At 43.8% G+C, this 25,225-nt stretch overlaps 1 protein-coding gene across 6 annotated transcripts in view; it reads right to left on the reverse strand.

Moving 5' to 3' along the window:
- Positions 1 to 25,225, reverse strand: part of LOC141148245 (transmembrane protease serine 9-like) — a 437,906-nt gene that overhangs the window by 301,923 nt on the left and 110,758 nt on the right. For 5 of the 6 annotated variants that reach the window (XM_073635509.1, XM_073635508.1, XM_073635505.1 and 2 more), the window contains exon 1: positions 4,714 to 4,873. In XM_073635509.1, coding sequence (XP_073491610.1) covers positions 4,714 to 4,858 — 145 coding nt within the window. In that variant the 5' untranslated portion in view covers positions 4,859 to 4,873. Of the gene's footprint in view, positions 1 to 4,713; positions 4,874 to 25,225 lie in introns of those variants that run through there. The other variant, XM_073635506.1, reaches the window with a different exon arrangement.

The raw sequence follows: 25,225 nt of genomic DNA on the forward strand, positions 1-25,225 counted from the left end.
TAACTTGCATATTAACCTTTAAAATTAGCACTTTAGATTTATCCCATAGAACTTTAAAGGGTGTTCCGCGACTTTTCGAATTTCCACGAACACCCCAAATTGTTCGCTGTTTGGCGAACAGCCAATGTTCGAGTCAAACTCATGTTCAACTCTAACAGATAGCCCATCCCTATTCCCCATTTTGTATATACAGTGGAACCTTGGATTACAAGCATAATCCGTTCCAGGAGAATCCAAAGCACTCGCATAGCAAAGCGAGTTTTCCCATATAAGTCTATGGAAAAGAATATAATTTGTTCCACATTGACTTCTATGGCATGCAATACCGCATGTGCCCATAGGTGAGGGGGCGCCGGAGAGCCTCGGAAATACTCGGAAAGGCTCAGTAGTTGTTTTCTAGTTAGGATTTCTGTTATGCCCCATACACACGGTCGGATTTTCCGACGGAAAATGTATGATAGGACCTTGTTGTCGGAAATTCCGACCGAGTGTAGGCTCCATCACACATTTTCCATCGGATTTTCCGGCACACAAAGTTTGAGAGCAGGCTATAAAATTTTCTGACAATAAAATCCGTTGTCGGAATTTCCGATCGTGTGTACACAAATCCGACGCACAAAGTGCCACACATGCTCAGAATAAATAAAGAGATGAAAGCTATTGGCTACTGCCCCGTTTATAGTCCCAACATACGTGTTTTACGTCACCGCGTTCAGAATGATCGGATTTTCCGACAACTTTGTGTGACCGTGTGTATGCAAGACAAGTTTGAGCCAACATCCGTCGGAAAAATCCTAGGCTTTTGTTGTCGGAATGTCCGATCAATGTCCGACTGTGTGTACAGGGCATAACTCCTGTTGTTAGGTATTTTGCCCGTTTTTGTTTTTTGTGTTTTTTTTTAAGGCTAAGTTTTTGGGGTTTTTTTTCCTAAAATCCAGCTCCCCATGTCACAATATACCATTAATGTTCCTAGGTTGCAGAAAAATAAAAGCTTTCTTCAATTTTGAAAACAAGGCTTTACCTTAGCCATTGCTATATTTCTCAAAACGCTTCAGAGACTCCCTGATATACAGACACATGTTGATCATATCCCCCTTATGTATTTATACATGGAGATCATATCTCCCCTTATGAATTTATACATGGAGATCATATCCCCCCTTATGTATTTATACATTGTGATCATATCCCCCCTTATGTATTTACACATGAAGATCATATCCCCCCTTATGTATTTATACCTGCTTATCATACCCCCCCTTATGTATGTATACATAATGATCATATCCCCCTTATTTATTTATACATTGAGATTATATCCCCCCTTATGTATTTATACATGGTGATCATATCCCCCTTATGTATTTATGCATAGTGATCGTATCCTCCTTATGTAGTTATACATGGTGATTGGTGATCATATTCCCCCTAAGGCCTCGTACACACGGTTTGATTGTCTTAAGGCCAAGCGTCTGATTTTTTTTTTAAAAGCACATGTGCAGGATCTTGTCTAGCATAATAACTATCAGCAAATTGTCATTTGACAAACACGAACGTAGTGACGTACTATGAGAGTATAAAGAGGAAGTTCATTTCTCAAGCGCCACCCTTTTGCCCCTTCTGTTAATTTCGTGTTAGTAGAAGTTTGGTAAAAGTTGATTCGTGATTTTCAGATCATACAAAACAAAAGCCTTTTAAAACACGTTTGGCATAACTCCATCAGTATCACCAGCAAAGCAGCTTCATTATTGTCCCTGAAATAAATTTTGGATAATGGACTTTGTAGGCATAACACAAACAAGTTTTAAAAAAAATTTACAGTATTTATTACAAAAATAAAACTAGAGAACACATACATAGACTATTGCCCCATATACACGATGAGATCATCGGACGAATGATCGTCCGTTTTTTATTGCATGCTAATCTCAGATCGAATCTCATGAGTTTACTAAAGTCACGAAAATTCCCACATGACAGAAATTAAATTCGGAAGTGATGTCATGTGTTGTAATGCATTTGTATTGCATTTTCGAACGACAGCTGCACTGATTAAACTATAATTGTACGATCTGGCATCGTACAAAAAATGTTTTCGTGCATGTCCGATAGAATCGGATGAACTGTCCTGATCGGCTCTCGAAAGCTCTGTACGGCCGATCCGATTATCATACGATCGCTTTGAAAGCGGTATTTTCTGTACGATTTTCTGATCGTGTGTACGGGGCTTTACATACATTCACAGATAATACCTATGAGCATATTGATTACACCATCTACATGATCAAATTAGATAATGAAAATATCCGATAACCGAGCAATTCACTCTTGTAAATGATATCAAATTCCAAAGACACAGTGTATCATATATGACTCGACTCAGCTTGCTCTACATGTTACACGTTCAATAACGCTTCATCAGGAGCTTTGGCACATTATATCATTATTATCCCATTAAAGAAGAAGAGAATGTGCGTGGCATTTCGACATTTCATCAATTGCCACCTCACGAATGTTAATTCTAGATTACGAATGGTAGTTTACAAGACCGAACTCTTCCCAGTCATTCCTTGATTCCAAGCATGCGTGGTTATGCGTTCGACTTTTGTGTGACGATTTCTGTACTGACCATCCGAAAATCAGACGTTGAGTTCACATCTGTCAAAAATTTTATAGCCTGCACATCCAGCTTTTGGCTGACGAAAAAGTAAAATCGGCTGTTGAAAGCACCGTACTAATGATCCGAAAATCCACAGACAGCTCGTCTTACAAATTTTCCCTTCTAATTTCCGCATCGTGTGTACAAGACCCTAATCTTCTATTCTCAAGAGAGAATACATTCAGTTCCTTTAATCTTTCCTAATAGCTGAGCTCCTTCATGCCTCTTATCAGTTTGGTTGCCCTTCTCTGCATTTTCTTCAGGTCCCCAATATCTTTTTTGCGTACTGGTGGCCAAAACTGAACTGCATATTCCAGATGAGGTCTTACTAATGATTTGTACAGGGGGGCAAAATGATATCTCTCTCAGATATCTCTGCAGTCCATACCTCTCTTAATATAAGAAAGGATTTTGCTGCCTTTGGAAACCGCAGCTTGGCATTGCATACTATTATTAAGTCTATAATCTACTAGAACACCCAGATCCTTCTCCACCATTGATTCCCCCAGTTGTACTCTCCCCCTTTTACTTATGATTCATGCATGTTTTAGCCCCAAAGTGCACAACTTAGCATGTATCAGCAGCAGGGCTTTTTTTCTCAGAGAATAGGTTCAGGAACTCCCCTTTTAAAGTCACCCCTTGTCTTCGCCCCTATCCACCTCTGAGCACCGTCCCTTGGTTCCATCCTTCCTGTATGGCCCTTTTTAGAGAATACAGAACCAAGTATCATTTTGTGGTGCTAAGAGATTTGTATAGATTTTATTAATAAGCATTAAGATATACATCCTTCTTTCAACAATAGATCTTCCCTTTCAACAATAGACCCCCCCGCAAAAAAGTGACCCTCCAGTAACAAAAGATCCACCCTAGTAACAACAGATCCATGCCAGCAACAATAGACCCCTGTCAGCAACAACAGATCTCCCAGCAGCCAGAATCAATAGACCCTCTAGCAGCCAGCAACAATAAACCCCTCTCTCATCAGTAGATCCCTCCCAGCAACAATTGGGCCCCAGCAAAAATAGACCCCCCCCCCAGCAGCCAGCATCAATAGACCCTCCAGCAGCCAGCAACAATAAACCCCTCTCTCATCAGTAGATCCCTCCCAGCAACAATTGGGCCCCAGCAACGATAGACCCCCCCCCAGCAGCCAGCATCAATAGACCCTCCAGAAGCCAACAACAATAGACCCTTCCCTCAACAGTAGATTCCTCCCATCAACGATAGCTCTCCCAGCCACACCCCAGCACCCTTTGCCATTACATACATTCAATGCAGGAGTTTCCGCAACTGCATTCCCCCACGTTCTGAAAAAAAAGCCCCGATCAGCAGTAAACATCATTTGCCACACAGTTGTCTAATTAGTGCATTGAGGTCGACAGGTGACAGACTATTAACACCTGAGGTTGTACACTGAGGCTAACAACATCCTTTACTATCACTTTAAGGACTATATGCATCCTTTTTTGAAACTTCAATAGACGTAAGCAGAATGTTTTTGTTTCTCATTATATTACCACTGGAAGCTCCGATCAACTTCTCAACCATATATAGCTCTCCCAACCACTATCTGTTTTTGTCTGTTTTTTTTTTTAACCCACACAAACTATTAACACCAATTCTCATTCATTCAGGCAGATGTCTATTATGTTTAACCTATAACTAAAATCACTCTGTTCATATGAAGTAACAATGATCTCAGGAATCTTCAGATCTTCTAAATAAATAAAAGAAAAGAGTAAATTGTCTTATTTTATAGCAATTACCTAAGAAGCTTAATGGGCGAAATTCCCACTTCAGCAAAATGTCATCCGCAGTGGGAATCAGTAATTTTGCATCAAAATAATTGTATCTGAAATCACCCCACTCCTCCCTAGTTATGATGATCCCATCCCAGGAATCCTCAATTCAGCTAAGAAAGTTTAGACAAAGTTCCCCATGTTTGATAATGGGCAGTTGATTGCGGCCCAAATTTACAATGTACTCTGCTTACCATTTTGTTAGGTAGCCTTCTGTGAAACTTTAGGTCAGTGCAGACTTGGTTAGCTACTTACCTGTGGCTAGGAGGACGAGTGCAATCAACATTCCCATCCCAGCAGAGTGAAAAACGTTCAGCAGATCTCTCTTGTCCGCTCTCTCATTGATCTGTGAAAAACAAAATTTTCGGATCATGAATTTAAACCTTTTTAGCTTCCTCATTCTTGAGAATAGTGCACATTGGTAGACATGCTCTGTTTTCATTTCTTGTCATTCCTAGCTTGGTCTGAAATTCCACCTGCCACCCATATTACAGTGCTGACTGACAAATTCCTTATATGTTAACACTGCATTGCAGGAGATCAATTATTTTTAGTGCATTTAGGAGTGACTTCACCATTAGATTAACTTTAGATGGGTCAGTGTTTCCTCCAATTCAACCAACATGAAAGATAATTGCAAGAGGAAAACAAAGGAAAGCATGCCTTTAGCAAATGCTATTCTGATCTGTTGGAAATGTTATTGTCAACCGAGGGATTTCATCTGAAAATTTAATCTGCTTGTCTAACAGGGCTGGATCTAGCCTGTCTGATGTGGGAATGCAGTTAAAAAATGTCAGGTGGGCAGAGGATGGGAAATCAGCAGGGCAGTGTACAGGGGGTTAGAAAGGCAGAGGATAAGGTCAGCAGTTTGTAGGGCAGTGTACAGGGGCTATTAGCTTGCAGGACAGTGTAGAGGGTGTTAGCAGGGCAGAGGACAGTAGGTCTGCAGGGTGGAGGACAGTGTTCAGCAGAGCGGAGGATAGGAGGTCAGCAGGGGAGTGTAAAGGAATTGATAAGGCCATGTGCTTGGGGTCAGTAGGGCAGAGAACAGGGGTCAGCAGGGCAAAAGGTCAGGGGTCAGCAGGGAAGGTGTACAGGGCTGGCAGGACAGAGGATAGGAGTCACTGCTGGCAGAAGAGAGGACAGGGGTCACTGCTGGCAGGAGGAAGAACAGGGGTCACCACCGGCAGGAGAGAAGACAGGGGACACCACTGGCAGGAGGGAGCACAGGGGTCACCGATGGCAGAGCACTTGGCAGAATTCTTTATCCCATCCCTGCAAGGTACACAGCCTGAATACAGGCAGCAATAATTCCTTCTCCCCACAGCACACACTGTAGCTGAAATCTGATTCCATTACTCATAACTAGGGATGAGCTTCGTGTTCGAGTCGAACCCATGTTCGACTCGAACATCGGCTGTTCGGTCATTCGCCGAATTGCGAACGATATGGGCCGTTCGCGCCAAATTCGTGTGGCGCGTCACGGCCCATAATTCACTGCGGCATCGCAGTGCATTGCTTGCTGATGATTGGCCAAGCATGCACTATGACCCGCATGCTTGGCCAATCACAGCGCCGCCTGAACAGAGAGCCTTAATTGGCAAAGCCAAGGAGGCTTTGGCCAATTATGGCTCAGGGGATTTAGTACATGCCCCACACTATATAAGGCCGCCTGCACGGCGGCCCTGTGTAGTGTGTGTTCCGGCGTTGAAAGAGATAGACAGAGAGACAGTGTCATTTGATTTGAGTTAGATAGATTAGGGAGAACAGTCAGTCAGTTAGCTGCACTTACAGTGTATTGTGTATATATATGCATCCCAGGTGTTGCATATATATATATATATATACACTGTATTCAGTTTAGCTAGATCCGTTCCTGTTATCTTCTAGACTATTTACATTTAGTGCAGTGCGTCCTGCTCACAGTGTTCAGCTAGATCTGTTCCTGTTAAATTCTAGACTATTTACATTTAGTGCAGTGCGTCCTGCTCACAGTGTTTGGCTAGATCCGTTCCTGTTATCTTCTAGACTATTTACATTTAGTGCAGTGCGTCCTGCTCACAGTGTTCAGCTAGATCCGTTCCTGTTATCTTCCTACTGACAGGCAGGCTTATCTTGTTACAGTATTAACAGCTACCTAAAGAAAATTACTGGTGTTCTTTTGATCCTATTAGTACCACGGTCAGGCAGCTAGACTATTTACATTTAGTAAAGTGCGTCCTGCTCACAGTGTTCAGCTAGATCCGTTCCTGTTATCTTCTAGACTATTTACATTTAGTGCAGTGCATCCTGCTCACAGTGTTCAGCTAGATCCGTTCCTGTTATCTTCCTACTGACAGGCAGGCTTGTCTTGTTACAGTATTAACAGCTACCTAAAGAAAATTACTGGTGTTCTTTTGATCCTATTAGTACCACGGTCAAGGCAGCTAGACTATTTACATTTAGTAAAGTGCGTCCTGCTCACAGTGTTCAGCTAGATCCGTTCCTGTTATCTTCTAGACTATTTACATTTAGTAAAGTGCGTCCTGCTCACAGTGTTCAGCTAGATCCGATCCTGTTATCTTCTAGACTATTTACATTTAGTGCAGTGCGTCCTGCTCACAGTGTTCAGCTAGATCCGTTCCTGTTATCTTCCTACTGACAGGCAGGCTTGTCTTGTTACAGTATTAACAGCTACCTAAAGAAAATTACTGGTGTTCTTTTGATCCTATTAGTACTACGGTCAGGCAGCTAGACTATTTACATTTAGTAAAGTGCGTCCTGCTCACAGTGTTCAGCTAGATCCGTTCCTGTTATCTTCTAGACTATTTACATTTAGTGCAGTGCGTCCTGCTCACAGTGTTCAGCTAGATCCGTTCCTGTTATCTTCCTACTGACAGGCAGGCTTGTCTTGTTACAGTATATAAAGCTACCTGAAGAAAATTACTGGTGTTCTTTTGATCCTATTAGTACCACGGTCAGGCAGCTAGACTATTTACATTTAGTAAAGTGCGTCCTGCTCACAGTATTCAGCTAAACCTACAAATTAGTGGGGTGCGTCCACCCCACAGTGTTCAGCTAAAGCTACCTGTAGAAGGTTGGTGGTGTTCTCATACTACAGGCAGGCAGTTGATTTTGCTAGCTGCAGTATATATATATATATATATATATATATATATATATATATATATATCCCAGCTTAGTGCAGCTACAGGCCATTAGTATGTCTGGAAGGCCAAGAAGGAGAGGCAGACAGTCACAAGCCAATAAGAGAGGGCAAGCAGGCTCTGTGTCTAGTGCTGGTCGTGGAGACGGTGCATCCTCATCAGCATGTGGCCATGGGACACGCTTGGCCTTTTTTACGGCAGCTGGCCGTGTTGAGCCGCAACATGCGGAAGACTTGGTCGAGTGGATGACCAAGCCGTCCTCATCCTCCTCATCCTCTCTCACCCATGCCCAGGGTGCTTTGTCTGGCAAAGCAGCGGCCTCTTCCCTCGGCTCAATGTCATCAGTGACTCCTTCCCTAGCTCCACCATGTCCTCCTGAGGAGTCCCTCGAACTGTTTGACCACAGTATTGGGTACATGCTCCAGGAGGATGCCCAGCGTTTGGAAGGCTCTGATGATGATACTGAGCTCGATGAAGGCAGTAACATGAGCACGGACAGACGGGGTGCCCAAGAAGGACAGCAATCTGGCAGTCATGCTCCCCCTGCTGCAGCATACTGCCAGGTTTGCTCCAGTGATGAGGAGGGAGGGGATGATGAGGTCACTGACTCAACGTGGGTGCCTGATAGGAGAGAGGAGGAGGAGGAGGAGGCGGCACATCACCAACGAGGCAGGATGCCCTCCAGGGGCCAGCCTAAGGGCAGCACATTGACTGCATCATATGTGCAGGGCGCTGCAGTCTCTGCGCGTTATTCAAAAAGTTCTTTGGTGTGGGCCTTTTTTGAGACGAGTGCATCAGATCGCAACGCTGCTATTTGCAACATATGTCTCAAGCGTATCTCACGTGGCCAAAACATCTCCCGCTTGGGTACCACATGCTTGACCAGACATATGTTGACCTGCCATGCAGTTCGTTGGCAAGCGCATCTAAAAGACCCACACCAAAGAACAAAGAGGACCTCTCCTTGCTCCTCATCAGCTGAGATTTCCAACCCCACTAGACCTTCAGTCCTCTCTGAGACCTGCACTGAGAGGAATGAAGGTGTAGAATTAGGTGTGTCACAGCCAAGTACTTGTGGGCAATCTGCTTTTGGTACACCAACGTCAGATTGTACCAGGCAAATTTCCCTGCCCCAGCTGCTGCACCGCCGAAAGAAGTTTGCTCCCAGCCATCCACATGCCCAGCGGTTGAATGCTAGCTTGGCAAAATTGCTGGCACTTCAACTGCTGCCTTTTCAGTTGGTAGACTCAAACATCTAACTTACAAACGACTCCTACTTGCAAACGGAAGGAGACAACAGGAAGTGAGATGAAATCTACCCCTAGGAAGGGAAATTCTCTCCTGTAAGAGTTAATATGGGAAAAAATATTCTCCTTTCCACTGATGCTTTCCAATCCTTGTTCCACAAAAAAACCCAAATTTTCAAAAAACATTTTTCATTGGGACAAAAAGTGAGGTGAAATCTTCTGAAGAGGAAGAAAGACAGCAAAACAAATGTCACAGGGGTGATAACCCTTCCCTATGTTTTCCAAAAAGCTTAAAAAAGATTTTTTGGCTGGAGCTAAACACGTTAAAAATGTACCCGTTCAAAATTACAAAGAGATTCTACTTAACAACAAACCTACAGTCCCTGTCTTGTTTGCACCGCCTGTATACTGCTGTTCAGAGTATATAGGGCCTGGTGGCCCCACACCTTTCCTTATTTTAATTTGGGTGCGGGGTTCCCCTTAATATCCATACAAGACCCAAAGGGCCTGGTAATGGACTGGGGGGTAACCATGCCGTTTGTCTCACTGATTTTCATCCATATTGCCATGACCCGACATTACATTAAACCCGCAAGCAGTTTTAAATGAGATTTTTTCCTTTAAAAATGACATTTGGTGCAGGGACTGTTCTAAACACGGGAAACACGCGTCACTTTACAGGCATACTATAGACACCCCCCAGGTACGATATTTAAAGGAATATTTCACTTTTTTTTTTTTACTTTAAGCATCATTAAAATCACTGCTCCCGAAAAAACGGCCGTTTTTAAAAGTTTTTTTTGCATTGATACATGTCCCCTGGGGTAGGACCCGGGTCCCCAAACCCTTTTTAGGACAATAACATGCAAATTAGCCTTTAAAATGAGCACTTTTGATTTCGAACGTTCGAGTCCCATAGACGTCAATGGGGTTCTAACGTTCGTGCGAACTTTCGGTCCGTTCGCAGGTTCTGGTGCGAACCGAACCGGGGGGTGTTCGGCTCATCCCTACTCATAACTGCAATCTGCACAGTGTTTAGCTGGTTACTGTGTTGCAGTCCTGACCTGTGAAATTCAGTTTAGAAACGGCAGCTCAGCAGCAGTAGCCAGTTAAACACTGTGCAGCTCGTAGCTGTATGTAATGGAATCAGATTTCAGCTACAGTGTGTGCTGTGGGGAGGAGGAGTTCTTGCTACCTGTGCTCAGGCTGTGTACTGTGCAATAATACACAGCATCAGGGGTGGTGGGTGTCTTGGGAGAGCACAGCAGAAATCTATGGGGGTGCAGCCCACACTACCACCCCCCTAGATCTAGCCATGTTGTCTAAATGGTTCCCTTGAACATGGATTCCAAATCTTTGGAATCTATGATAGAAATCTGGGGCCCAGGATGTCATAAGTAGTGTTAGGTGAATAGTTCAGGCCAAGCATAAGTTCGGTCCGAACATTGGGTGTTCACCCATTGGGCGAACACCCAAATTGTCAGGGCATTTGACCGTTTGTTTGGCTCGCCAAATGCCCCACAATGCATTGCACAGTGCATTGGAAGCCCTGATTGGCTGAAGCAATGAAGGCTTAGCCCAATAAGAGCACAGAACACTGTCAGAGCCATGATTGGAGAAAGTAATAATGACTGTGCTCAATCATGGCTCATTGCTCATAGACCCACCCCACACTATTTTCCTTCCCAGAGCAGCCAATATATTGGAGTGGAGATAGATAGACAGAAGTGTGCTTTTGTAATTCTATTCTGGTTGTAGAGTATCAGTGTAGTGTGAATATAGTGAAAGTGCAGCATGAGTGTAGTGCAACCTTCCTTTTTTACTTTAGTATCAGTTTAGTGTGTCAGGGCATGTTTACTGCAGTATATTGAAGGTGTCAGTGTAGAGTGTCGATGGAGTTTTATTGCAGTATATTGAATCGTGTTAGTGCACTTTTACTGCAGTATATTTAAGTACATCAGGGCACTTTTACTGCAGTATATTGAAGTGCGTTAGTGCACTTTTACTGCAGTATACTGAAGTGTGTTAGTGCACTTTTACTGCAGTATATTGAAGTGCATCACAGCACTTTCAATGCAGTATATTGAATTGTGTTAGTGCACTTTTACTGCAGTATATTGAAGTGTGTTAGTGCACTTTTACTGCAGTATATTGAAGTGCATCACAGCACTTTTACTGCAGTATATTGAAGTACATCAGAGCACTTTTACTGCAATATATTGAAGCATGTCAGGCTCTTTTACTTCAATATATTGAAGTGCATTAGTGCACTTTTACTGCAGTATATTGAAGTGTGTCAGGGCACTTTTACTGCAGTATATTGAAGCGTGTCAGGGCACTTTTACTGCAATATATTGACGTGTGTTAGTGCACCTTTACTGTAGTATATTGAAGTGTGTTAGTGAACTTTTACTGTAGTATATTGAAGTGCATCGGTGCAGTTTTACTGCAGTATATTGTAGTGTGTCAGTGGAGTGTGTCTGTGAAGTGAGTCCTCAAGGTAAAGTGCACCAAACATCACTTTCCATTGATTAAAGTGCATCCAAGTACACATTTGCCTGTATCTATTACATTTTGGTAATAAGCCCCCATATCATGTCTGGGAGGCCAACAAGTAGAGGCAGACATTCCCATGACACTGTGAGGGGGCCAGCAGCGTATGTGTCCACAGGCAAAGGTGGACATGATCCTTCCACAAGCATGGCACCATTTCCTCTGCTTACTGATGTTGCCCATGCTATTCCAGCAACATCATGCAGAGGAGGTGCTGGACTGGCTTACTAAACCATCCTCCTCATCTTCCGTCACCCAAGCAGAGACTGGTGCACAGTCCACCACAACTGCCAGAGCAGCTTATTCTGCCTCCTTGTCCACAGCTCTTGCCATAGCCCCAGCATTAGGAATGGAGGAGTCAGCTGAGTTATTTGAACACAGTGTCAGCCACTTGCTCCTTGATGATGCACAGGCATTACTTGAGACCCCTTTCACACTGAGGCAGTTTTTAAGCGTTTTAACGCTAGAAATAGCCTCTAAAAAGCACCTTAAAAATGCCTACAATTGAATGAAGTGTGTGCTTTCAGGACGTGCGCCTGCAGGACATTAAAAAAGGTCCTGCAAGCAGCAATGAATGGGCAGCACTTCCAAAGGTGTCATGTTGTCACGAGACCTTAAAAAAACTGGCCCGCTAGGGCCCGAAAACCAGCGCAAAAGCGCTGCTGAAACTCCGCAAAAGCACGGCAAAAACTATCACCAATTTAGGGCCTTTTTAGCGGGGCTCTGGTGTGAAAGCTGTCTGATTCTGATGATGCCCATTTTAAAGGCTTATAATTGGGCATACAATGGTTATAGGGGTCTGGGTACTGCCCTGGGGGACATGTATCAATGCAAAAAAAGGTTTGTAAAAAACATAATTTTTAAAAGAGCAGTGATTTAATAATGTTTAAAGTGAAACCTTCAAAATGAGAAATAAAAAATTCCTTTAAATATAGTCCCCTAGTCTGCCTGTAATGTGGAACATCTGTACTGTGTATAGAGCCTGCTGTAGCAATCATTACATTTATAAAGCCAAAAAAATGAAATTTTCCACTCAATTTTACTTTTGTTTTTTTATAAACAACTGCTTGGCAGGCCAGTCCATATGATGAGGCCACAATTTTGTACACTCGGAACAAGATTCAAGATTTTTTGTATAAATTCTGCTGTCTCTTTTGCAGACTTTAGATAGAAGTAACAGGTGTGGAAAAATTGGGCTTTGGGTGTTGGTGGTGCCTTCACACCATAAGCCTATAGAGGTACTCTGGATGAAAGCAAGAATTTGCCTTGCTGTCTAAAATTGCAATGATATGCACTTGTCAAACAGGTGCAGAAAAAGTGGGCTTTGGGTGTCGGTGGGTCCTTCACACCATCACCTTATACAGGTACTCTTGATGAAAGCAAGAATTGGCCTTGCTGTCAAAAATTTAAATGATATGTACCTGTCAAACAGGTGTGGAAAAATTGGTCCTTGGGTGTTAATTGTGCCCATGAAACCTACACCAAAAAATGTCTTCCAGATGAAATCAACATCCACAAAGCTAGGCAGCCTTGAGAATCTTTTAGAGATTCGAGATTTTGAAAGAACTTAAAGTGGGGTTCCACCCAAAAAAACAAAAATACATTAAAAATCCTAAAAAAAAACCCAAAAGAAATTTGGATATTTTTTTTTCTTACCTCTAAATGCCTGTTGCTAGGGGGTCCCTCGTAGTCTGCCCCTTCCAGTGCCTGGGCTGGTGACATCACTTCCCCCTCGGCACAGGAAGGGCTCCGCTCTGCTCCCTCGCCACTGTCAATCATCTGGAACCCATTACACGCCCCAAGTGACTGAACGGACAATCACGGCGCGCGGCGCCGCTCGCGCATGCGCAGTGGGTGCCAGGCTGTGAAGCCACAGCCCGGCGCCCACAGTTGCAATGCCGGCGCCGCTGAACGGAGGGGGAGACGAGCGGGGCTTCGATCCCCCGCATCGCTTGACCCAGGGACAGGTAAGTGTCCAATTAAAAGTCAGCAGCTGCAGTATTTATAGCTGCTGACTTTTAATTTTTTTTTTTTTACCCGACCCCCTGGGTGAAACTTCTCTTTAATCAGCGTATTCAGGGGCTTGATAGCTGCTGCTAATCCAGGACTGATTCATTTTGATAAATGTTAGCCTGTCCACGGAGTCTGTGGACAGATGCCCTCTTGTGACTATCTGTCACAAAACCCCCGGCAGCACTAAATGCCCATTCGGAAAGTACGCTGGATGCAGGGCAGCCCAGCAGCTCTATTCTCATCAGTGCTGTCTATCAGTGCCATCTATCAGTGCCACCAATCAGTACCCATCATTGCACATTAGTGCCAACCATCAGTGCCCATCATTGTCGCACATCATTGCCCATCGTTGCTGCCCATCAGTGCCCATCAGTGCTGCCAATCAGTGCCCATCATTGCCCATCATTGCTGCCCATCAGTGCCCATCATTTCTGCCCATCAGTGCCCATCAGTGCCACCTATCAGTTCCAATCAGTGCTGCATATCAGTTCCAATCAGTGGTGCATATCAGTGCCACCTATCAGTGCCGCATATCAGTGCTGCCAATCAGTGCCCATCAGTGCGACCTCATTTGTGCCACCTCATCAGTGCCCATCAGTGCTGCCTCTTCAGTGCCCATCAGTTAAGGAGAAAACGTACTTATTTACAAAATTTTATAACAGAAACAAAGAAAAACTTAATTTTTTTCTAAGTTTTCAGTCTTTTTTATTTGTATTGCAAAAAATAAAAAAAGCTAGTGGCGATCAAATACCACCAAAATAAAGTTCTATTTGTGGGGAAAAAAAGTATAAAAATTTGGATACAGTGTTGCATGATCGCACAATTGTCATTCAAAGTGCGACAGCACAGAAAGCTGAAAATTGGCCTGGGAAGGAAGGGGGTCAAAGTGCCCTGTACTGAAGTGGTTAAATAGGTACCAAGGGTTTGAAGATCTGCTAAAGCAGACCAGAAGAGTCTGTAGCCATTTCAGGTGGTCATACACAGCTCGGTTGGCTAAAATTCAACAGGTATTCCACCTGCCTGTAAACCGCCTGATTTGTGGCATGCCCACCAGGTGAACCTCAACGTTTACAATGCTGCAGTGGCTGCACATACAGCAGAGGGCTGTCAACGAGTACCCATGCGAGTATGGCACAATGACAGGCTCAGGCCAGCCCCTTTTTTTTTTTTTCCACACCAATAGCTGCTGATAAAGGATGAATGCACTGTACTGTCACCATTTGAGGAGGCAACAAGGATGGTGAGCCTTGACAATGCATGCATCAGTGACACAACCCCTCTTGTGTTACTGCTGGATCAGACTCTGTGTGCTATTATGGACGGGGCACTCGAGGCAGAGCAGTTGGAGGAAGAGGAGGACTTTGTCAAAAAGAAAAAGAAAAAAAAGATATATAAAGAGTTAATACAAAAATGCACAGCAAGCCAAAAATCCCGCTTATCCCCTGTATATAAGACAGAAAGGAATTATAAACAAATTCCCTAGTGGCCTAGTGTTCTATATTTCCCTACATCAAATAAGAACAGATAAACTAGTGTCAATATCTAGCTATCTCCCACTAGGGAGAAAAAATTGGGTGAGTACAGCAGTCCACAGGCCCCTCCCTCCCCTAGATGAAAAGCACCCCCTACAATAAATGTAAAAATCCCCCAAGCCACCTATAAACGAATGACCAGCATATGATTCCTAAAAGGAAGGGGGGTTCCCGTGAAGCACAGATAGTAGTCACATTGTTCCAAGATGGAATGATGCACAATGAAGTTGAAGTTCCGGTATCAGAGGAACAAATCATGTAAACTTTTACACTGGAACAGCACCCCCGTTTTTTACCGACCCCCAGCCTATAACCTGTTCCCCTGGGGATATCGTTTTGACAGCAAATGATGCACTACCGGAAACAATTAATCTGAATGCCTCATTTGAGATCTATCCTGCATACCAGACTCCCTGGACATTGATCAAAGTGTCCGTTGGACTACCATCAGTTTACTTTAACAGCATTTGAAACATTGCATAACAAACTGGAAACCTAGATGAGAAATCATGTGCTGAGGAATTGTATGTATTGTACATACACTGGCAGATTGATCCCCACACAAGATTAGTGGAGACCTCTGCATTACTAGCTGGATCCGTAAGTAACCACTACAGATTGAAAAAATTGTATCATTACATGGGCTGTCCATGGGAATTTACCTGCACGTTGCGCGAAACCTAACATGTGGTTACATTGAATATACCTGTGATAATATCTGTGTCTTTGAGACAGCATCACTTGGAGTTGCAGTGTTTAGGGACTTATGCTATCTTTCTGGTATGTGGATATATATCTCTGTCTCCACTATTGCACTTTAAACATCAGGACGAGAGTAACAGGAACCAATTAATATTGAAGAATTAATACACCTGTCCACGAGGGAGTCTTTCAACCATGCCTTGGATGAACTTTTATTGTGACCAATAAATTTGTTTTTACATAGCCCGATTGACTGACTGACCGGTGATACCAATAATTAATATGGGTGCATCAGAATAGTATGGATTGTGCATCATTCCATCTTGGAACAATGTGTCTACTATCTGTGCTTCACGGGAACACACTGGTCCTTTTAGGAATCATATGCTGGTCATTCGTATATAGGTGGCTTGGGGGATTTTTACAGGTATTATAGGGGGTGCTTTATCTAGGGGAGGGAGGGGCCTGTGGACTGCTGTACTCACCCAATTTTTTCTCCCTAGTGGGAGATAGCTGTATATTCACACTAGTTTATCTGTTCTTATTTGATGTAGGGAAGTATAGAACACTAGGGAATTTGTTTATAATCCCTTTCTGTCCTATATACAGGGGATAAGCGGGATTTTTGGCTTGCTGTGCACTTTTGTATCTTGCTCTTTTAAGCAATAAATTAAATTGTAGTTAACTCTTTAGGGTGTGTATATATCTTTTTATTTTTTATTTTTATTTTTGACATAGTGCTATCATTGATTACACCCCCGATATCTAATGCACCGTACACACGGTCGGACTTTGTTCGGACATTCCGACAACAAAATCCTCGGATTTTTTCCGACGGATGTTGGCTCAAACTTGTTTTGCATACACACGGTCGCACACAGTTGTCGGAATTTCCGATCGACAACCACGCGGTCACATACACCACGTACGATGAGACTAGAGAAGGCCGGTTCAGAACCAAGCGCGGCACCCTTTGGGCTCCTTTTGCTAATCTCGTGTTAGTAAAAGTTTGGTGAGAGACGATTCGCGCTTTTTCAGACTCGTGGCTTTCAGATCGTTTTCTGACGTTCAGTTTGTGCTTGTGGGTTTGTATCTGCTCTTCAGTGCGTGCAGTCAGTTCGTATTGGAGTTTTCTGTGCGATCTTGTCTGCTCGTTGCTGTTTTTCAGGTCGCTCTTCACAGGCCTTGCTGTTCTTCAGTGCGCTCTGTTACTTCGTTCTGAGCAGCCGACCGTTTTCTAGCCATGTTGCGTATGCGTACTCCTCGTAGAGTTCGTGCTGTGCGGGGGCTTGGTGTTGGGGTCCTGACCTTGACACAAGTCCAGTCCATGAACAGGGTGGGGAGGAGTTCATGGACCAAGAATTGGTTGCTTCAGCGTGACCAGTTCTCTCATATGCCTTTGCTCCGTGAGATCCGTGAGAATAATCCTGATGATTTCAGGAACTTTCTCAGGATGACGGACCTCGTGTTTCACCGTTTGTTGGCTTCGCTGACCCCCTATATCAGCAGGCAGGATACCTGCATGAGGCAAGCCATCACTCCAGAGCAGAGGTTGGTCGCTACCTTGCGGTATTTGGCCACAGGGAGAAGCCTGCAGGACCTCAAGTTCTCGACAGGCATCTCCCCCCAGGCTCTGGGGATCATTATCCCAGAGACCTGTTCTGCCATCATCCAGGTCCTGCAGAAGGAGTATATGAAGGTAAGATTTTTATCCTTTTATATCACATTTTATGGTATTGAATGTTTGCTAATATATTGTATTTCTTTCCTCATTCCCTAATTACCATGATTGGAATATGCTGTGAATGTCCCCTTTGTTCTCATGCATGCTGGATTTTTATGTAATTATTATTTTAGGTCCTTCATACATATTTGCCCTTCAATAACCTCCCCAGCATGGTGTCTCCTGCCCTATATTCACCTCATGTAGTCACTTAACAATGTATTTTATTTGCTCCATAGTAGTGCTTTACCCCAAACACCCCCTAAAATGTTTGGAAATGTTATTTTTGATTTAAATTCAGGCAGAGTGCCAGAGGCTTTTTTTTTGTGGTGTCCCCAAATTTTTTGTAACCCTCCCTCCCCCAACTGCTAAGTCAGCTGATCCCAATTCTCTATCCTCAATCATCTATCTGCTGACTTTGCCAAACCCATACACACTATACCCACCTCTTTAGTGCTCAGATTTATGGATGAATTCCCCAAAGCATGTAGTGCAAGGGCCTGCCTGTATACTTTCCAATGGTACTGTTTAAAGTTCTTGTATCCTATTATGATCTTGATAGGTAATAGCAGAATGTCCAAATGTGCTCAAATGTGTACAATGTGTATTTATATCTTTGTATTATGACACTTCTTACCTGTCCAGTGGGCTGCCAATAGTGTAACTAAGGAGGGGCTGTTCCAAGTAATACCCTGTATTTAGGCATTCATCTCTCAATGAAGTGAAGAGGGTTACCTGTCCAAGAGTTCCCCCCCCTATAAGGTTAGAAATGGCCCATGAGAGGGGGGGGGGGAATATGATAGGTGTACCTTATACTTTGTTGTTGTAAAATTCCCCTTAATAAATGCTATCTGGAGGTTGACCCATAATGTTTGTGTCTAATCTGCTTGCCATGTTTCTATGAAAAAATAGTAATGTTTATTGTTTTTTCCTCAACAGTTTCCTTCCACGCCACAGGAATGGCAGACTGTGGCCTCCCACTTTGCCCAGCGGTGGGACTTTCCTAACTGCGGAGGGGCAATTGATGGGAAACACGTCCACATCATCCCACCACCCAACTCGGGGTCGTACTATTATAATTACAAGGTGTTTAATAGTATAGTGATGTTGGCAGTGGTGTCGGCTAATTATGAGTTCTTGTATGTGGACGTGGGGAAGAATGGCCGGATGTCTGATGGTGGAGTGATCGCCCAGATGGAGTTCTACAGGCATCTCCAGAATGGCAGCTTGGACTTGCCACCTCCAGAGGACAATGTTGAAGGTCTCACATTTGTGTTCGTTGCTGATGAAGCGTTTGCGCTGGGGGACCACCTGATGCGGCCATTCCCGATGAGGACCCTCACCCCGGAACAGAGGGTTTTTAATTACCGGCTGGCCAGAGCCCGAAGAGTGGTGGAGAACACATTTGGAATCCTGGCCAGCCGGTTCCGACTATCTCTGACACCCATCCATATGGCGGAGTATAAACTGAACCATATTATACTGGCGTGCTGTGTTCTCCATAATTTTTTAAGAAAACATTCAGCCAACTATGCTGGCTCAGTTGGGCCTGAGGCCGGAATCCCAAATACATCAACAATGACGGCTCTTGAAAGCGGCCGTCCTGGCTTGCCTTCCCTGAGTGCCTGTGATGTCCAGTTACGATACCTGGAGTTCTTTGCGGGTAGGGGGGCTATCAATATGCCAGACAATCTGTGACACCTTTTTCAAATAAAAAACAACCAAAAGCAATTCTTGGTGGACATTTACTGCTTGTGTTTGTTTGAGCTGACCCTGACAGAAATGTGTTGAGTGCAGAAAATGTCGTGATTGGGTAACCTTATAAAGAATAGTGTTGGCTGGTACTTCTTAAATGCCAAAACACATTTCACTACAAGTGCACTTGCAACTGCACTGAACCTGCACTTGTAGTGCAAAGTGTATTTGCCCTTAGGAAATAACCCCCATTTTTGCATAAAACAGCTATTACATCACCCCAAAAGTGTTGTAGTGTTGAGACAATAATCCACACATTCTTGAGTAAGGCACTTTTTTATACCTGCACAATCACATGTGCATTTACCAAAGGTTTTTAAAACAAAACAACATGTTTGTTGTATAACAATTTTTGGGGGGGCATTATCAAAAATTGAAATATCCATTTCAGATAAAACAGGCCTGTGTAAAACCAACAAGAAAGCCAAAAAACTTGAACTTACAAAGTTCACATTAGGTAAAACCTGAAGGCTATATCAGACATCAGTATTTAGGAACTGGGTTTGATATAGCGTTCAGATGGGGGGAAATCATCCCTGGAAAAGCCAAATTTGGAAGATGCACACCAATTTACGAATGTCAACATGTACTATCTGCCATCAGGGGGGATCAAGGGACGTGTTTTGGGGGAGCAAGCCCTTCCTCAACGCTACTTTATAATTGAGTAAGGGGTTGCACCCCCAAAGCGCGTCCACTGATCTCCCGTGATGGCAGATAGCACATGTTGGCACACTGTGTGCATCCTCCAAATTTGGCTTTTCTAAACATTGTAAAAATTTTAGTAAGATAAAACAGGTGATTTTGTGGGGTTTAAATTCGCCCCAAAACATCAATGATGTTATTATTTTTTTTAATAACATCACTGATTTGTTGCTGGATGTTTTGCAATTGGAGATTACACCCCATGATCTCCCCGATCAGTATCTGGGCACTTTCAGATGTAAAGCGTTCTGGATCACGATCACCTAAAAAGAGATAAAGAACAAAAAAAAACAGGTCTCAAAAATCTGCCAACATCCATCTCTTTTACCTGAGCCTGTGGTTGCAGACACTCACCTGTTGTGGTGCCAATCTCCACCACATCTTCTTCTTCCTCCTGCTCAGCTTCTTGGGTTGGTATTTCCCCTTCTTCCAGAGGAGGGGGTCTCTGGTCTCCTGGGATGAGGGGTGTCCGAGTCTTTTCTCCCCTATGTAAAACAAAAATGGTATACTTAGCACACAGATATTTGATGACAGAACTAGAAATAGGAAACATTGCTTGGAAGTGGGGTACACGTGTCTATTTTAGCCGAGTTCCAAGATGTATATTTTTTATTGTCCTTTGTCAAGCTGCAATACTTTACCTGTTTGGTACAAACTTCACAGATGTAGCCCCCCCCTATAGTATACACTGGAGCACCTGTGTGCACCCCCTAATAAAAATGGTGTTCTTGTGTCCCACACTAGTGCACCAGGGTCCAGATGTGAAAACAGCTGCCCAGTGTCCTCTCCTTACACACAATCTAGTTTGCATTTCATTCTAGTAACAAACCCATCTACACAAACAAATATTTGGCATCCAAGTAGGCCCAAAAAAAATGTGTGAAAATGCATATGGCCTAAACAATGGTGTTCTAGAGGCCGAAAGAAAAATTTTTGATACGAACGAATAATGGGCCCATGAACATTAAAGTTGACCTTTTTATTTTTTTACAATTACTAAAAGCACATGGAGCAGAACGAATGGAATAAAGACAGAAAGAATAGGAACACAGCACAACTACTGACTTTTTTGCAGCACTCTCCGGATCTTTCGGTACTGCTCTGGCTCTCTCAACTTCAGGTCCGACCACCGCTTCCTGAGCTGATCTTTAGATCTTCGTACCCCGAAATACCTCTCCAGACTCCGGACCACTTTACCAATGATTTTGGCCTTTCTGATGTTGGGGTGGGGGTAAGGCCCATATTTTCCGTCATAGTCGGACTTCTTCATGATGTCTACCATCTCCAACATCTCCCCAAATGACATATTTGTGGCCTTAAAACGTCTCCTTCTGGATTGGGACGTGCCTCGATCCGGGCTTTCCTCCTCCTCCTCCTCGTTGTTAGAATTATCACGCACCTGTTGTAACTCCGCCATCATGCTCTTCCCCCACTGCACCGAACGAAAAGGGGCGGGGAATAGACTAGAAAGAATGTCAGGGGCGGGCGGAGTTACACGCATGCGCAGTGTGTATAAAGCGTAACACGCGTGCGTATTACGTACGATCTGTGAGCGGAGGAAGGAGCATTGGACGCGCCGATCGTAAGAACGAAGGTAAGAGGCAAACTTGGGCCTATACTGCTTCTAGATTGAGGCCTATATTGTAACAAGATTAGGAGAGTTTTGTCTGACATTAGGCTTTGTCTTGTGTTGTGTCTTGCAGTGAACATGGATATCTTAATGAGAGATACTGACTTCATGTCACTATTCATTGATATGCTAAGTGAGCTGCCCTTTCTGTGGGAGATTACTCACCCCCATTTCAAGAACCAAGCAAAGAGGAAGGCAGCACTGGAGCAATTGTGTGAAATTGTGAAGCAGGTGATCCCCACGGCAGACATCACTTAAATAAAGATATTATTTGGTTGCCTGAGGAGCACATATCTGAGGGAGCGCAAGAAAGTCCTGGATTCACAGACATCAGGAGCCCAGATGACATCTATGTCCCCAGGATGTTGTACTACGACAGGCTGCATTTTCTGGCAGGCCAGACTGAACCCAGGCCATCCCTCTCCAGTCTTCCTTCCACGCTTCCTTCCCCCCCGGCTGAGGCTTCTGACGCCCAACCTGGGCCTTCCAGGCCATATGTGGAGGAGCCCAGATTGAGCCAGGTATAGCATTCCTCTAAATATTTCTGCTTGTCCAATCAATGATGTTAACTAGATGTTAGTTGGGAGTACTAATTTAGGATTGTGACTGATGATGCAAAAACTAAAACCATGTCCCTTTTTCATACACAGGGAAGTCTCAGCCAGGAGGTGGCCGGGCCGAGCTGACTGGCTGATATCAAGGTCCCTCCACCACACCTGAAAACAGAAAGTGGCAGTAGGACGAGTGCCCTAGAGGAGGCGGCTATCAGATTCTTTTGGAGGGCTACAGAGGTCCTGGGAGCACCCCACACCAGGCAGGAGAACTTTGCTGCATTCATTGCCTATTAAATGCAGAGGATGGAGGAGGGCCAAAAAGCCATGTGTCAGGCCCTCATATCAGAGGCTCTGGAGAAAGGTGTGAGGGGCCAAATTACACCTCACACACAGCTTTGGGATGGTCCTCCTCCTCCTCCTGCAGGTCCTCCTCCTCCTCCTCCCTCTCCTCCAGGTCCTCCCAGTCCTCCTCCAGGTCCTACCAGTCCTCCTCCAGGTCCTACTCCTCCTCCTGCCACATCTCCAACTGCACAGCCACAGCCCGGAAGGAAGCGTGAAAGGAAGACCAGAGAGTGATTGCCCTGGATCCAGTCTGGTTGGCCAAAAGATGCAGCCTCTTGTGGTACCACAGCCTGGGGACACAGATGTCATCTGCTGCTATCCGAGTCTCTGAGAATCCCGGACCAGACTGCCCTCCCTTAGATATGGACTCCTCAGGCCACCAATTTTGATGTTTAAGAATTGATGTCTGCCGTGGGGGTCCCAGGCTTCACTAATTTCTGCTGTTGATCCAGTGTTGCCTTCCTCTTTGTTTGGTTCTGATCCCTTAATAAAGGATTTTTGTTTTGAATTATACTCTGCTATGTGTTTTACTTCAAAAATGACAGTTGGTTTGTGAGGATTCAGGTACATTTCTAATATACAATGTGAAATGAACAAGGGACACCAACAACAAAAAATCTCCTTGAGATTAAATAATAAAAGATATCAATGGTGTTGGGGTAACTTGACACACAAAACACACACAAAAATATTCTGGAGTAAAAATAAAAATAACATTGAACAAAGATCAGCCTTGGAAAAAATCCAAACATTAAAGAAAAAAAAAGGCTTAAAATAAAAAAAAACAAAACATAAAAAATATAAAACTGTCAGATGTGACAACTAATAACAATATATTCAGGGAATCCCACAAAAAAAAAAAAACAAATAAAACTTTGTGAGAAGTGTGTGTGAATATGAGCAGCAAAACTACTACATTCTTGTCACATTATAAAGAAGAAGAGAGTGCGCTGTATTAAACCATTTTGAACATTGCAGCATGACGAAAGTACTGTATCCATTGCGAACGCTAAGTTTACCAGAACGAGCTGTCCCGTGTCGGAATTTCTTCTGAGCATGCGTGGCACTTTGTGCGTCGGAACAGGCCACACACGGTCGGAATTGACGCGATCGGATTTTGTTGTCGGAAAATTTTATCTCCTGCTCTCCAACTTTGTGTGTCGGAAAATCCGATGGAAAATGTCCGATGGCGCCCACACACGGTCGGAATTTCCGACAACACGCTCCGATCGGACATTGTCAATCGGAAAATCCGACCGTGTGTACGGGGCATAATACTAGTACTAGTATATGAACCTTGGTGGGAATCCCATTTTTCTCTATTTTTGTATGGAAGAGGAGGACTTCCTTTCCTCTCAAGACCAGCTTTTTACGGACACCATTCTTGTGCCACCACAGGACACACAAGAGGAGAGGGAGGAGGATTCTGGCAGTTTTGTAGGCATTGAAGCAGAAGAAGACATAGGTCAAAACCTTAGACGAGATGATTTTCCATCCCCAGAACCCTTGGGAGTAGTATGTGGCTGGGAGGAGGCAGTTCCAGATACTGTAATCCTCAGTGACCACTAGGGATGAGCCAAACACCCCCCTGTTCGGTTTGCACCAGAACTTGCGAAGAGGCAAAAAATTTGTTAGAACACACGAACACTGTTAAAGTCTTTGAGACACGAATATGAATAATCAAAAGTGCTAATTTTAAAGGCTTGTATGCAAGCTATTGTCATAAAAAGTGTTTGGGGACCTGGGTCCTGCCCCAGGGGACATGGATCAATGCAAAAAAAGTTTTAAAAACGGCTGTTTTTTTGGGAGCAGTGATTTTAATAATGCTTAAAGTGAAACAATGGAATTGGTATGGAATTTAGGGGGACCCCCCACGTCATTTTTTTTTTTTAATTTTGGTTCTGGGTTCCCCTGTGGCTGTTTTTATCAATGAACTTTTATGTGTATTGTCGGACCGGCAATTCATTAATAGCCGCAAGTAGTTTTAAATGACTTTTTCTCCTTTGAAATGTCATTTTGCTGTCAGACTGTTCTAAACACGGGAAACATGAGCCCCTTTACAGGCATACTATAGACACTCCCCAGGTACAAAATTTAAAGGGATATTACACTTTTATTGTTTCACTTTAAGCATTATTAAAATCACTGCTCCCGAAAAAACGTCCGTTTTTAAAACTTTTTTTGCATTGATCCTTGTCCCCTAGGGCAGGACCCAGGTCCCCAAACACTTTTTATGACAATACCATGCATATAAGCCTTTAAAATTTGCACTTTTGATTTCTCCCATAGACTTTTAAAGGGTGTTCTGTGGCTTTCGAATTTGCTGCGAACACCCCAAATTGTTCGCTGTTCGGTGAACAGGTGAACAGCCGATGTTCGAGTCGAAAATGAGTTTGACTCGAACTTGAAGCTCATCCCTAGTGACCACGAGGACTCTGCTTCTCATGCCTCAGCAAACTCAAGCTACATGGCCTACCTCATTTTTCAAAGCCTTTGAAAGGACCCTAGAATATGTGGCATCAATAAGACGAATCACTATTGGTTGGTAAACCTTCTTGACCACAAATACAAGGAGAAAGTCTCAGAACTCATCCCATCCCCACAGAGTAAGCAGAGGATGAAATATCTTGAGGACACATTAAAGAGGTGACTATGTAATGCTTTTACAGACTCTGGTAGGTTACAGTCTCAAGGAAAAGCTAGTTTTGAGACTTCTGTTGGTCAAGAGAGAAGCGGTGAAGAAAGGGGCCGCCTCAGTGATGCATTTCAAATTTTTTTTTGGTCCTTGGCACCCAGGGCTGTCAGCTTCCACATCCCATCATCAGCATCTGCATCATATGGTGGAAGTTTATCTAGGGGTGAAAACAG

The sequence above is a fragment of the Aquarana catesbeiana genome, linkage group LG06 (assembly GCF_042186555.1).
Source record: "Aquarana catesbeiana isolate 2022-GZ linkage group LG06, ASM4218655v1, whole genome shotgun sequence".
Lineage (NCBI taxonomy): Eukaryota > Metazoa > Chordata > Amphibia > Anura > Ranidae > Aquarana > Aquarana catesbeiana.